The sequence below is a fragment of the Bos taurus genome, chromosome 14 (assembly GCF_002263795.3).
Source record: "Bos taurus isolate L1 Dominette 01449 registration number 42190680 breed Hereford chromosome 14, ARS-UCD2.0, whole genome shotgun sequence".
Taxonomy (NCBI): Eukaryota; Metazoa; Chordata; class Mammalia; order Artiodactyla; family Bovidae; genus Bos; species Bos taurus.
The window spans coordinates 55,970,481-55,984,192 of NC_037341.1; the positions used below are offsets into that span (position 1 = coordinate 55,970,481).

At 33.9% G+C, this 13,712-nt stretch overlaps 1 protein-coding gene across 2 annotated transcripts in view; it reads right to left on the bottom strand.

The window, feature by feature from the left end:
- Nucleotides 1-398: 398 nt before the first annotated feature.
- Nucleotides 399-13,712, bottom strand: part of EMC2 (ER membrane protein complex subunit 2) — a 52,898-nt gene continuing 39,584 nt past the window's right edge. The window contains exons 10-12 of one of the 2 annotated variants that reach the window (XM_005215583.5): nt 12,907-13,011; nt 3,472-3,559; nt 399-570 (exon numbers count right to left, since the gene is read on the bottom strand). In XM_005215583.5, coding sequence (XP_005215640.3) covers nt 3,473-3,559; nt 12,907-13,011 — 192 coding nt within the window. In that variant the 3' untranslated portion in view covers nt 399-570; nt 3,472. Of the gene's footprint in view, nt 571-3,137; nt 3,560-12,906; nt 13,012-13,712 lie in introns of those variants that run through there. The other variant, NM_001080327.1, reaches the window with a different exon arrangement.

Below are 13,712 nucleotides of genomic sequence, written 5' to 3' on the forward strand. Positions count from 1 at the left end.
AAAGTGGTAGAAAATTAAACATATTTTAGTGTTAATAGGAAAGAAACTAGCTGAAATAAAAAGAAAAAAGGTATAGTGAAGAAAAGAAAATAGTTAAAGGACAAATGTGAAGAAAAGAAATGAAGTTTTGGAGAAGTCAGGATGCTCTTGCAGCAAAAGAAAGGGTGGCAAATTCATGAAATTAAAGTATGGCTGAAATATAAAAAATGAGGAAGACAGTGGTGGGAAACAGCTCAAAAATGAGTAGGGCTACTTTCTTCTACTCTAGGAGGAAAAGAGGTGAAGTTGCACACAAGAATATCTGATACAGTTTATGATCTCTCTTTTTCTCTGTGAAATAGTAAGAGAGCTATGATAGCTAACTAGGGATACCTTAATAAAGTACACAGAGGACTGAGTGTCTTAAAAAAACAGAAATTTATTTCATCACAGTTCTAAAGGCCAGAAATCCAAGATCAGGGTATCAGCAGAGCTGGTTTCTTCTGAGGAAACACTCTTTGGCTTGTAGATGGACATCTTCTCTTCGTCTTTCCATGGTGCCTCCTCTGTATGTTTGTGTCCTAATCTCTCCTTATAAAGATATCAATCATATTGGATTAGGGCTCAGCAATATGACTCAATTTTACTTCATGACCACTTTAAAGACTCAATTTCCAAATAAAGTCACATTCAGAGGCACCAGGGATTAGAACTTCAAATATTAAATTGGGGTAGGGTGGGGAGAGACACAATTCAGCCTATAACAAGAGGTTACTTGCCAAGAATGAGAAGGGAGATAGGAGAAATTAGAAGTTCAAAGTGAGGAGGTTTGAAATAATTCTAAAACAGTTTAAAATACTTCTCACATTGACTATAAATGAATTATCTTTATTGGGTAATTTCCTTTACATTCAATTTTATCAAAAATGAAAGTCTGGCTTAATTATTCCATTAAAAAATTATTTCACAAGTCAGAAAATCTGAATTCTAGTCCTTTCTCAGCCACCAAGCAATGCCCCTTGGATACATCTGGCTCTCATCTTTATCAAAGAACAACCTATCACAGGCTAGACATATGCCTTGGAATATACTAGAAAGAGGATTGATTTGGGAACCCCTGACATCCTAATCCTATTTCCTGTTCTTTCACAGAAGAGCTTAATTTCTCAGAACCTTACTTCTTCATCCTAAAATCAAATACAACTAAATCTCTCTAATGTCCCTTCTAAATTCTACTACAGTTCTTTGAATGTAAGTGACGTTGCTTTGAGAATCAAGAGATTCTATAATTAAATGAAAAAAAATCTTTGAAATATGTGATTAAAAAATTGTATGCTTCTGGCATATTGAAACATTAATTCTCCATTTCAATTTTTTCTATATCTTCTTCTGTTCCCAAGTCAACGTTATTCTCATGATTAAAGATGTTCTAAATATGCCTTTTTCTCACCTCTGTTGGCTTAAATACTGGGTGTTGAGTTGGAACAAGATAGTACTTCTTTTGTTATATGTAATTATCTACCTAACTTTAAATCATTGAATTCTGAAATAGCATCCCTCACATGTCTAAAATAACAGTTCTGCATTTTAAAAAGAGCTTAATGGTGGATCATTAGTCAGAAATATATATGACTGAAGTAACAAAAAATACAAACAATGGCTTAATAATCAAGTTTATTTTTCTCATGTACTTAGCGCAGAAGCTGGCAATTACTCTTGTTGGTTCAGGTGTTCATCAATGCCATCAGGGACCCAGGGTCCCCATAATCTTTCTGTGGAACCATTTTTAGCTTTAATATTTCATATTTAATTAATTCTCATACTTGCGATTTCATGCTTGTAAGATTTGAAGTCTATAAATTATTACGTATTAACAATATACTTAACAAATTAAAAATTTCTGGAAAGAAGGTGTTAAAATTAGGAAAAAAGTGAAACTAAAGGCTGACAGTTATAAGGGGCACTAAATTATTTATTACACAAATACTGCTGAAGTATACAGTACTCTAGTGACTCACAGAAGGACATTAAAAGGAAAAAGGTAGTGGAATAATATGTGGGCACTATTTTCTTTATCTGAAATGGCTGATTATGTTGAAAATGGTGAATAAATTCATGGGCAAAATCAGTTTATCCTGTGATAACAAATATTAGTTAATAGAAAGTATCTTCATAAGGGAAGAGTTATTTCACATCTGCCCATTATCTATGGCAGAACAAAATGAAAAAAATACAAAATGAAAGAATTAGACTAGATGTGGAGAACAATTTGCTAACAGCTCAAAAAATTAAAATGCTGATACTGACAATAGTTCTCTTCCTTCAGACTTCTACTTTATCAATTCTTCTATGATCTCTATTTGCCCTACTGAGCACAATAGCAAGCATACCAGAGTTTCTGTATTACATTGGCAAGTGATTAAAAATTAAGTGTACTTATATATGTAATATTTTGCCTATTTTAAAAACTGATTTATATTAAGTGTTTGAACTTAAAAGTCTGAATAAAGTGTTTTAACTTTCAAGTTCTATTTTATTGCAAAACACACCAAATACTACTAACAGTAGTGTAATGATTGTTCAAAAAAGAAAAAAGAAAGAAATTGTAATTATAACTAAGGAGGTAATGAGACATAAGAATTATAAAATATTTGCTTCTACAAATAGTTTAGATTTTCTTATTTTTCCCTAAAGGAAAATAATTAAGTCACTGAAACTCCTTTCATCCCTATTATCTATGCTTTCTAAATAGCCCTCTAAATACTTTAGTGTTGAAAGTTGGATAAATATAACTTTCATAAGGGTTAAATTTGACTATCATAGCATACATGAACCTTAAACCATTTTATAGGTAAAAAAATCTCAATTATGTCCCATAGCAAAATAAAATTTCATAAAATGATAATGCTGAACTTTGGAGAATGATATATTTTAACCAAGATCTATCAGAATAACATTATAGCATATAAAATAATAGCACACCGGAATGTAGAGCAAAATTCAACCTGACACTGTAAGAGAATGAAATAATTTACCAGAATTTTGCTTCTGTCAACTACATATGCTATGTATTTCCTACCACACACAAAAAAAGGAGTTAACTAGAAATTAAGCTTTAAAACAATAAATTCACTATTTGAATACAACAAAAAGAATCTAGAATTTTCATATGCAAGTTTAATAAATCATCAGTTTATTTAACAAGGTTATTTATATATCAGATTGTGGTTTAAGAGCAGTTATATATGTGTGATATGAAAAGAATGATGTCTGATCTGTATGAATCTTATTAAATCCCTTTTCCATGGGCTGTCCCCTTCTACCTGCTTAGTACTAAATGCCATTTCTAGGTTTATATAAACGCGATCTTTACAACTGCCTTCTTAACAGAAAGTCAATATACAAATAGCACTGGGCATCTAGCAAATAAGTCACAAACTAGTGAGCTCAATTTTGCAGTTGTGAAATGTAATGTGAAAGACTTTTTGAAACCTTAAGACTGGGTGATCTGCAGTGTTTCCAACATGTCTTCAACTGCCTTGAGAGAGTATTTGGTTTCCTTCTTACTTCGACCTGCAAACTAATTTTAAAAAAATGCAATTAGGCTTAATTACAGTGGCAGGTACAAAATCACAATCTTACTTTCAAATTGTTAATGAGAGTTAACATTATTTTTATCACTAGCACAAAATCAAGTATGTTCTTTTTCTTCAGTAAAAAATAAACCTGGGGTTTTAAGAACATTTTCATTAAGGAGTCATCTTCAACTGAACTACAAAAATTTCCCTGTAAAATTGACCAGTTTAAATGTTTAAGTAGTATGATAATCTATAAAAACATATATTTGATTTTCAAACTATCCTACCTTTTCAGACCAAAAAACCTTTATGAAAGAAAAAGCATAATTTAGAAACAAAATTGTATTTGTGCAGGAGTGTGGACCATTTCTACTTGTGTGACCTCTAATCAAATTTTTAATTTCAAATAAAGATAAAATATAAATGTAAAGTACTGTTATTTAACATTTTAAAGTTGTAAGATTTCTCTAAAATTTTTTACAGTTGGTTTCAATTTTTAAAAAATTTTCCAGTTTTATTAGTTGACTAGATAACGTCACATTTCTATAGTGAAAAGCTATCAAATAAAACTCTATGCTATATGTTGAAGTAATATAAACATGTTTTAAAGAATGCATTTCTAGCTTATTAAGTCTAATTTATTTCATAATACCAAACTGGGAATGGATTTTACAATGAGAACAAAACATAGGGTATTAAATACTATCTTTGAATATTCAAAAAAATTCATGACTTACTAAAATTCAATAAATACGTAATCAGTGGGGAAAATACAGTTGAATACCCCATGCTGATTTCAAAATGTGTTTTCTAACTACACTGACAATTCCCATCATTTATCATTTGACTTAACACTATACATTTACTAGATAAGCATGTTTCCTTGGAAAGGTAGGGGAAGATTTATTATATCTATATTACCTATTTTTCCTCTGGTTAAAGTACTGATCAACATTTTCTACTAGCAACGTATAATATTTTCAAGTTAACATCCAAGCACTCAGTATACTTTCAAGTGACTGATCTTTCCTTCAGATATCAATGCTGTCTTAAGTACTTAGTGCTTGATTTATGATGTGTTCCTTCTCTTTTGTAATTAACTTAATTTGGCAAACTTCATGTGACCTGTTGAGAAAGATTAAGTGATCAAGCACAGGTAACATCATAGAGGAAATAGGCTTCAGGAATTGCTAACCTGCCTCTGACCTCCTCGACTGCAGTTTAACATGATCATTCTCCTAGTTCCTAAACCACTAGTGTCTGTGGTTGAATACTGATTTGACAGAGTAACTATTAATAAAAGAGATTTCTAGAGGAAATGCCAGGGAAAGAAAAAAACTTCTCATAAGAGTCAAGATCACTTTGCCTTTTATAAGACATTACTAATTTAAGGAATTCAAATGCTGAATATACAGGTCATAATTAGAAACTATGGCAATACCACATTTAAAACTTTGCCCTTTCATAATTTCCCCTGGTGAGTAAAGGATGTGGAGTGTGCTTATTATTTCTATTACCCAGTTGATAGAGTCACTTTCACGAGGACTTACCAAGAACAGAAAGCCTTTTCTTTTACCACTGCCTACCCAAAGTAAACAAGAATGGTCCTAATCAGATATATAAAGGTCTAATTCTAAGAAAAAGCATTCTGGGGGAGGTACAAAATAGGACACTAATTTTTTAAAGAAAATAAAAATGAAAAAATTATGTAGTGCTGAAGTCATACCAAGTACTTTAACATATAGCATTTTTTTTGGTTTGTACTTAAATGTAATAAAAATAATAATAAACACAAATTTGTGATTTTTAAAATTAGCTTATTTTAGAAAACCACCTACAAAGATTGTCTATCAATGCTACTGACTACTGCAATTCAGAATAAGCCAAACTGACTTATCTGTGTCAGAACAAATAAAAAGAAAGTTGGAAATATAAATCTATCACTTCAAATTTTACCTGACATGCAATTATTTTGTCTATTCTAGAATTATATGGCAATTTAACTGATTAAGCTGGAATCCTATTTTTCCCTCAAATCATGATTTAATTTTCTATTTCCCAAAAGGATAGTAACAGGATCACCTCAGTAATCATAAACTACATACGCACAGACAAATTTAACAGAGTACCAAAGAAGCATTTATCTGGAAAATTATTTTGAGTAGGTTAACATTAAAGTTTTTCATGAGCATTAATCAAACTTGCCTGCCCCTACTGAACATGCTAAACCAATTACCTAATTAAAGAACAAGTAGCAGCCATATTCTGTTTCATTAAGTAAAAACAAAGACAGAAAGGAGTTCTTAAGATCTCATTTTCTCTAATTTTTAAATGCCTAGAAAAACATTACAATAAGGAATACTTATTATATACTTTATACTTGTTTATATGCCTAGACACATCATAAAGTTCTCAATTAGATCCCAGAGATTTATATTACTAAAACATCAATCTCTGAAAGTCATATTGTAGTTTTCCACATTAATCACAAATTTTGCATTTTTTTCAGAGATTTTTAAATAAACTCTTTTTTTCATTGTTTCCTGATGGGTCTTAAAGAAAACTCACCAGAAAGGTCACTCAAATAATAAAAACTTATCAAATTCAAAGGTAAATGATTTCTCCATTGTGATAACTAGGATAAGCTGGGCTAACATTCACAAATTCACATAATTTGTGGAAAATAATATGGGTGAACAAAGTAGTAAGATAAATAAAATGGAGTAGTGGACAGATGAATCTCCAAAACATGGTGAGTGAAAAAAGCCAGGCATGAAATACATAACCAATGATCTCATTTATATATAAAGTTCTGTCAAATCAGTGCTATTCTGCAGTGTGGAATGGGGCTGACTGCAAGGTGGCAGAGGGGTACTTTCTTGGGTGATGGAAACTGTACACCTTGAATGGGGCAGTGGTGAGAGAGAAGTATAATTTGTCAAAACTCATCTGTACACTTAAAATGTCTTATTGTCTATAAATTATACCTCAATAAAGTAGCTAAAAAGAAAAAGGCAAAATAAAACAGAAAGATGGAACTATGAGTCATACAAAAGTGTAATAAATTTCCAAATGACCACATATTTTTCTTCTCATTGAGAGGTGAAATATTATATCCCCTGAATCTGGGTTGACCATGTGACTTCTTTTGCTCAAAGGAATATTAGCAATATGTGACACAGGCAGATTTCAAAATGCCCTTGTGCACTGGAGTTCACCTGTTCACTGCTCCAGGAACCCTGAAACTTATTCATGTGAGTAAGTCCAAGTTAGCTTGCAAAGTGAGAAATATTTAATACAAGGCCCAGCATTCCCAGCTGACAGAGACCAGCCACCAGATATTTAACTGAGGCCATCAACCAACCACTGGCATGGGGCAGGAAAAAAATAAAGCCCACTGGAGACTAGCAGAATTACTCAACTGAGCCCAAGCCTACATGACACCTACAGATATAAGCAAATAAGTCATTATTTTAAAACAATATGATAGCAAAGGGCAATGGATACAAATAGTTATGAAATCTGATTCACAGAAAGAAAACCAAAACCTACTGTAGAAAAAGCACAGAGATGAAAGCTTAAAAAGCACTGAAATATTTTACTCAAAACTCACTACTAGTATCTAGGGGCAAAATAAATTTTATACAGTAGGTGGTTCCTGCTGCTGCTGCTTAAGTTGCTTCAGTCGTGTCCGACTCTGTGCGACACCACAGACAGCAGCCCACCAGGCTCTGCCGTCCCTGGGATTCTCCAGGCAAGAACACTGGAGTGGGTTGCCATTTCCTTCTCCATTGCGTGAAAGTGAAAAGTGAAAGTGAAGTCGCTCAGTCGCGACCGACTAGTGGCGACCCCATGGACTGTAGCCCACCAGGCTCCTCCATCCATGGGATTTTCTAGGCAAGAGTACTGGAGTGGCTTGCCATTGTTGAGGGGTATTTTAGGCTGCTACACAGAAATCTGAGATTATCAACCGAGAGATGTTATCTTCCTGGAGTGGTATCCGAGATGACAGAAACTGATAAACAGTCTTTATACTATCCTTTCCTTAGACAAGAAAAAGCAATTTGGAAAGGAAAGATGTGTAAAACACCACTGGATATCATGGAGTTTAGTGCAAAAGTCAAAGACACGGAGAAAGACGGCGGAAAAATAAAACCCAAACAAAATGAAACTGTAAATTCGGTTACTATGGAGAGCTCTGGGCTTGAAACAGAAAACCAAGTGAAGGCAGGATGTCATCTTGCTCACATGAGAAAATAAACCAAAAGGGAATGGAAACAATAACTGCAGCTTCAGAAACATTTACACCTGATACTTCTCTATAAAGGCAGTAGTACATCGTGGCCATTATGAACATCAAATTTGGAGTCAGATTGTCTCAGTTTGCCTTAATTTCCTCATTTGTAAAATAGGAAAAGTACCTATCTTACAATAAACTTTCTGTTTACTGTTATGGTTGTTACTGTTAATGTAACTGAGATAAAGTGAACTTAGAGCATGCAATTAGTAAGCACAATACAGTGTGTGTAACTGTGATATGGTGAAACATATGTTTCAAATCCTTTAATACTTCGAAAACTTTTATCATGCCCATCTTGCAGATGAAAAGCTAGGCCCTGAGATGGCATGTAATTTGTCCAAGGCCACATAACTAATAAATGTCAGAGAAAAACTCTGAAGCCAGAAGATACAGATCTAGCATCTGTGTTCTCTCTCAACTATTATAAGGTACTAGCTTCAACAGAATGGGACTCAATGACAGAAAACAGAGATAAAAATACTGGAAAGCTGCATAGGAGGAAACTGACCCCAATTTTTACATCATATGTAAAAATCAATTCCAAAATGACTGTGGATCTTAATGTGAAAAGTAGGAGAAAAAAAACTCCAAAAACACACAGGATTATCTTTATGATCATTAGCAAATAATTTCTTAAACAGAATACAAAAAGCACAAACCATAAAGGAAATGATTATGTAGAAGATAATCTTCAGAACTTTTTTCATCAAAATCATTTGAGACTGACTGCAACAAAACAGTTAAAAAGATATGCTACATTTTCCAGTGGTCATGTATGGATGTGAGAGTTGGACTGTGAAGAAAGCAGAGCACCCAAGAATTGATGCTTTTGAACTGTGGTGTTGGAGAAGACTCTTGAGAGTCTCTTGGACTGCAAGGAGATCCAACCAGTCCTAAAGGAGATCAGTCCTGGGTGTTCTTTGGAAGGAATGATGCTAAAGCTGAAACTCCAGTACTTTGGCCACCTCATGCGAAGAGCTGATTCATTGGAAAAGATTCTGATGCTGGGAGGGATTGGGGGCAGGAGGAGAAGGGGACGACAGAGGATGAGATGGCTGGATGGCATCACCGATTCAACGCACATGAGTTTGGGTGAACTCCGGGAGTTGGTGATGGACAGGGAGGTCTGGCAAACTGCGATTCATAGGGTTGCAAAGAGTCGGACACAACCGCGTGACTGAACTGAACTGTTTGACACATATAAGGAACAAAAGGCCCATAAATCAAAACGCTAAAAAAAAACAAGATAAAAAATCATAACCCAATGGAAAACATAGACTTCATAAAAGAAGATATCCAAACAACCATAAAAATATGAAAAAGTATTCAACCTCACTGGTCATCAGGGAGATATGAAATAAGATCAAGATACCACTACACATACATCATAATGACTAATTACAAAACCTAACAGAAGGAAGTGTTGGTGAGAATGTGCAACTATGAGAACTCTCAAACACTGCTGATGGGACTATAAACAAGTAACCTGGAAAACAAGCTTTATCTACTTCATTTAGATATATGTACATCCTATGACCCAGTATTTCACTCAAAGGTATACACCCATCAGAAATACTTGTACATATACTCCAAGAGATTTGCACAGCAGTATCAGTGCAGTGTCATTCATAATAGCCCCAAACAAGAAATAATCCAAATGTCTATCAACAGCTGACTAAATACAGTATGGTCATACAATAAACTACAATGAAAATGAATGAACTACACACTTAAAATAAATCTCATAAATAGTGAAATAGGCCAGACAAAATACGTACACAGTGTCTGATTCCACAAAGTTCAAAAAAAGCCAAGACTATGGGATTAAAAATTCATACTTTTGAGAGGGACAGAAGTAGAATTTGAAAAAAGCTATCATAAAGGTTTGGGGTGATATAATGTTTCTATTTATTGTCTGGATACATTGACTTGTGTAATTCATCGGAATGTACCTTTGTGACTTGGGTTTTTTTTCCTACGTATGTTATAATTTAATAAAAATTTATTTTAGAAATATAGTCATACCATGTAAAAAAAAAAAGCACTGAGCAGCTAGTTGTTTCCCAAAAATATCTTAAAAACAATGATGTAGTTCGCATACTATTATTTTCATTTTATCCAAGTCTTATTTTTAAATCACAAACTACCCCTCCCTCCCTGCCTCATACTCCCCTGCCTAAGCCTACTCTGTGTGGAACCCCATTACAGATCTGAGCTATCTCAACCTCCATTTGAAGAAGCACAGCCTAGCTAATACTTATAAATATTCTGACTTGCAATATGCCAACAGTTTTATTATATATAATAAAACTATACAAAGGTGACTAAATAGTGTTATTGCAGGGCAATACATTGTTTTAAATTTAAATTTGTTTTTCCTGTGGTTATGTATGGATGTGAGAGTTAGACTGTGAAGAAGGCTGAGCACCGAAGAATCGATGCTTTTGAACTGTGGTGTTGGAGAAGACTCTTGAGAGTCCCTTGGACTGCAAGGAGATCCAACCAGTCCATTCTGAAGGAGATCAGCCCTGGGATTTCTTTGGAAGGAATGATGCTGAAGCTGAAACTCCAGTACTTTGGCCACCTCATGCGAAGAGTTGACTCATTGGAAAAGACTCTGATGCTGGGAGGGATTGGGGGCAGGAGGAGAAGGGGACGGCAGAGGATGAGATGGCTGGATGGCATCACTGACTCAATGGACGTGAGTCTGAGTGAACTCCGGGAGTTGGTGATGGACATGGAGGCCTGGCGTGCTGTGATTCACGGGGTCGCGAAGAGTCGGACATGACTGAGCGACTGAACTGAAATTGTTTTAAGTCTCCCCAATCAAGAGTACAAAAACAAAGAACACCAAAACTAAACCAAAATAACAAGAAACAATTCCAAAAAAGACATCTTTAAAAAAAAAAACATATATATATACACATATATATGTGTGTATATATATATAGCAATTCTTCAAAACCCTAAAAGGTTGTTATTAATATATTAATATTACTGATAGTAGTGGGACCTACAAAAGCTCAACAGCTATGTGGGAGGCACAAGAGGATGCAAAAGAGGACACCTTAGTATTCTATAAGCCACAGAAATGAAAAGAATATGAACTGCTGCTGCTGCTAAGTCACTTCAGTTATGTCCAATTCTGTGCAACCCCATAGACGGTAGCCCCCCAGGCTCCCCCATCCCTGGGATTCTCCAGGCAAGAACACTGGAGTGGGCTGCCATTTCCTTCTCCAATGCGTGAAAGTGAAGTTGCTCAGTCGTGTCCGACTCTTAGTGACCCCATGGACTGCAGTCCACCAGGCTCCTTGGTTCATGGGATTTTTCCAGGCAAGAGTACTGGAGTGGGTTGCCATTGCCTTCTCCAGAATATGAACTGATGAATCAGCAAATGGTTTGTAAAATCAGGACAGTCTCAAAGCCTCCAAATCAAAGTATAAAAAAACTGCATGCAAATATGACACTAAACAAATCTATCAATAATGGCCTAAGACCTCAAAGTCCCTGAAATATCCAGCAAACACCTTCTTCCGGAAGGTAAAAAACTTCATACTGAAGGAAAACTTCTGAAACTGAAACCAAATTGAACAGGTCAGAAACACTGAAGTTAAGAGGGAGAGATGATCCAGATAAGGGGAGAAGGGGAAGCTGGGAGGTAGTAACACTCAGGGGGAGCAAATCCCAGGAGAAACAACAACAAAATGTAACATTCAAAACTGAGAACAACACCTCAAAATTCAAGACCTGAAGACCAACAGGGGTAGAGAAAGGCTGAAGCCAGAAATATCATTATGAACCAGACCTAGTTCTAAGAAAGACTGGATGTATACAAAGGTCATATGTGAGTTCTCTGTTTCAAAGAGAAAGTATATAAAGACCAAGCTGGGAAAATTATCCTGTCCTATCTCCAACTCCCCTTACACCATATAAACAATCTCTTAATAGCCCAGAAAAACTATCTTATTTAAATGTAGAAAACAAAAAGAATATGAACTCTATAAAAAATTACTATGAAGAAAAAGAAGAGAATAAAACACGGGAAATGACAGAAATATTAAAAAAAAAAAAAAAAAGAGGAATAATATAGGAAGTGGGAAAGGAGATCCAGTAAACTTATAATTGGAAACCTGAAAAAGAAAACTTAAGCAATCAAGCAAAATAATTCAAAATAATTATTCTAGAAAAGCAACTTTTCTCAAATTAAGAGGAATGAATCCAAATATTAAAAAGGTTTACAGTATATTTGGGGAAACTGACTCAAGAATAACCAACCAAACGTTATTACAGTAAAATTACTGGATTTTAAAGATAAAAAATTCCCTTCAAAAATCAGACGATAGGTTCAAGTCATCAGGATGGCATCAAACTTGCTTTGACAGCAATATTTTACCCTAAATAAATAAATAAAAACAGAACAACATGTTTAATACTTAGGTAAATGTATTTAATAGCCAAAGGATGTAAAGAAGTCAAACTGGCCTTCAAATATAGACTATAGATGGATAAAATATGAATATGCAAGATATAAGTACAAGTGTTTTTCCATGAATCCTTCCTGAAGAATCTCCTAGGGATGAGCTTCAGAAAACTAAGAAACGTGTGGAGACATTTCAGGTAAGATCTGACTGGAAGCAGAGTACATAAATTTTGTTATGTAGTCTTGTTAGTTTACTTTTAGGCTTTCCTTCCTCCGTTTTTATTATTTGAGTTATCTCTGATTATAAATTCACATACCCAATCTGCCTCTGAAATGCATCATGCAATTTATTTATCCTTTCTGGATTTTTTGAATTACTTTTTATCTGCCAAATGCAGAATTGCTGAGATGATAAGGCTCTTTATGGGATCATAACAGTAACAAACTCCTTTTGAGGAAAAAAATATGTGATCCTACCAGTTAATTTACATAGTTAAAACACATTTGCTAAAGACCCAAAAGTATAAAAGTTCAATGATAGATACCTGGCTTTATAGCTTATGGAAAAATAAACAACTAAGAAATACATTAACTGACCTATGGGATAATATAAAATTATTAGTACTAACCTGATAAGCTTTGTTTATTTGACTGGCTGCCCAACTAGCATATTTCATGTTGTCTTTTTTTGTTTTTGCACTTGCTTTTGGATTAGAAGCAATATGACTTGCAGACTAAAAGCAAACAAAAAAACATTAAAAACAATTTTATTCCTTTTATGTAGCCAAGACAATCAAAAGGTTGCAATGGGCTAATAATTAAGAGTTTTTTAAATTGTGTAGTTTTTAATGCAAAGTTGAATAAATTAGTGTTTACAAATGAAAACATATTTTCAAACAGAATAATCCAATGAACTGATAGCTTAAATAACATCTAAAATTATTTTATTAGTTATCTACCACCACTCTGGAAGGTAAAATTTCATTATCACTTAAATACTACAGGATTTTACTGTTATAATTTCTTATTACTGAATTACTTCAGTTTTTCTATTTCAGAATTATAGAATTACTATTAACATAAGGAACCTCAAAAACAATTTAATCCAACTTCCTACATTAACATGTGAAAAACAATGAAGTCCAAAAGGAGTAAACTGACTTAAAGTAAGTTAATAAAAGTCTTAGAAACAAAGAGATCATCACTTCCAACCTATTTCTGTTTTCACTATACCAACAGTTTCCAAACTGTGTTCCATAACCAATTAAACTCACCCTTTCCTTTTTAAAAACTGTATTTAAACAAAGGACTGGTACTTTGGGATCCATGAAAGAATCTGTAAAACCTCATAATCATATTCTAATTTTTAATTGTATGTATTTCTGGTAAGAGAAAGATTTAACTTTTATCTTATGCTTAAATATATCTTATGTCT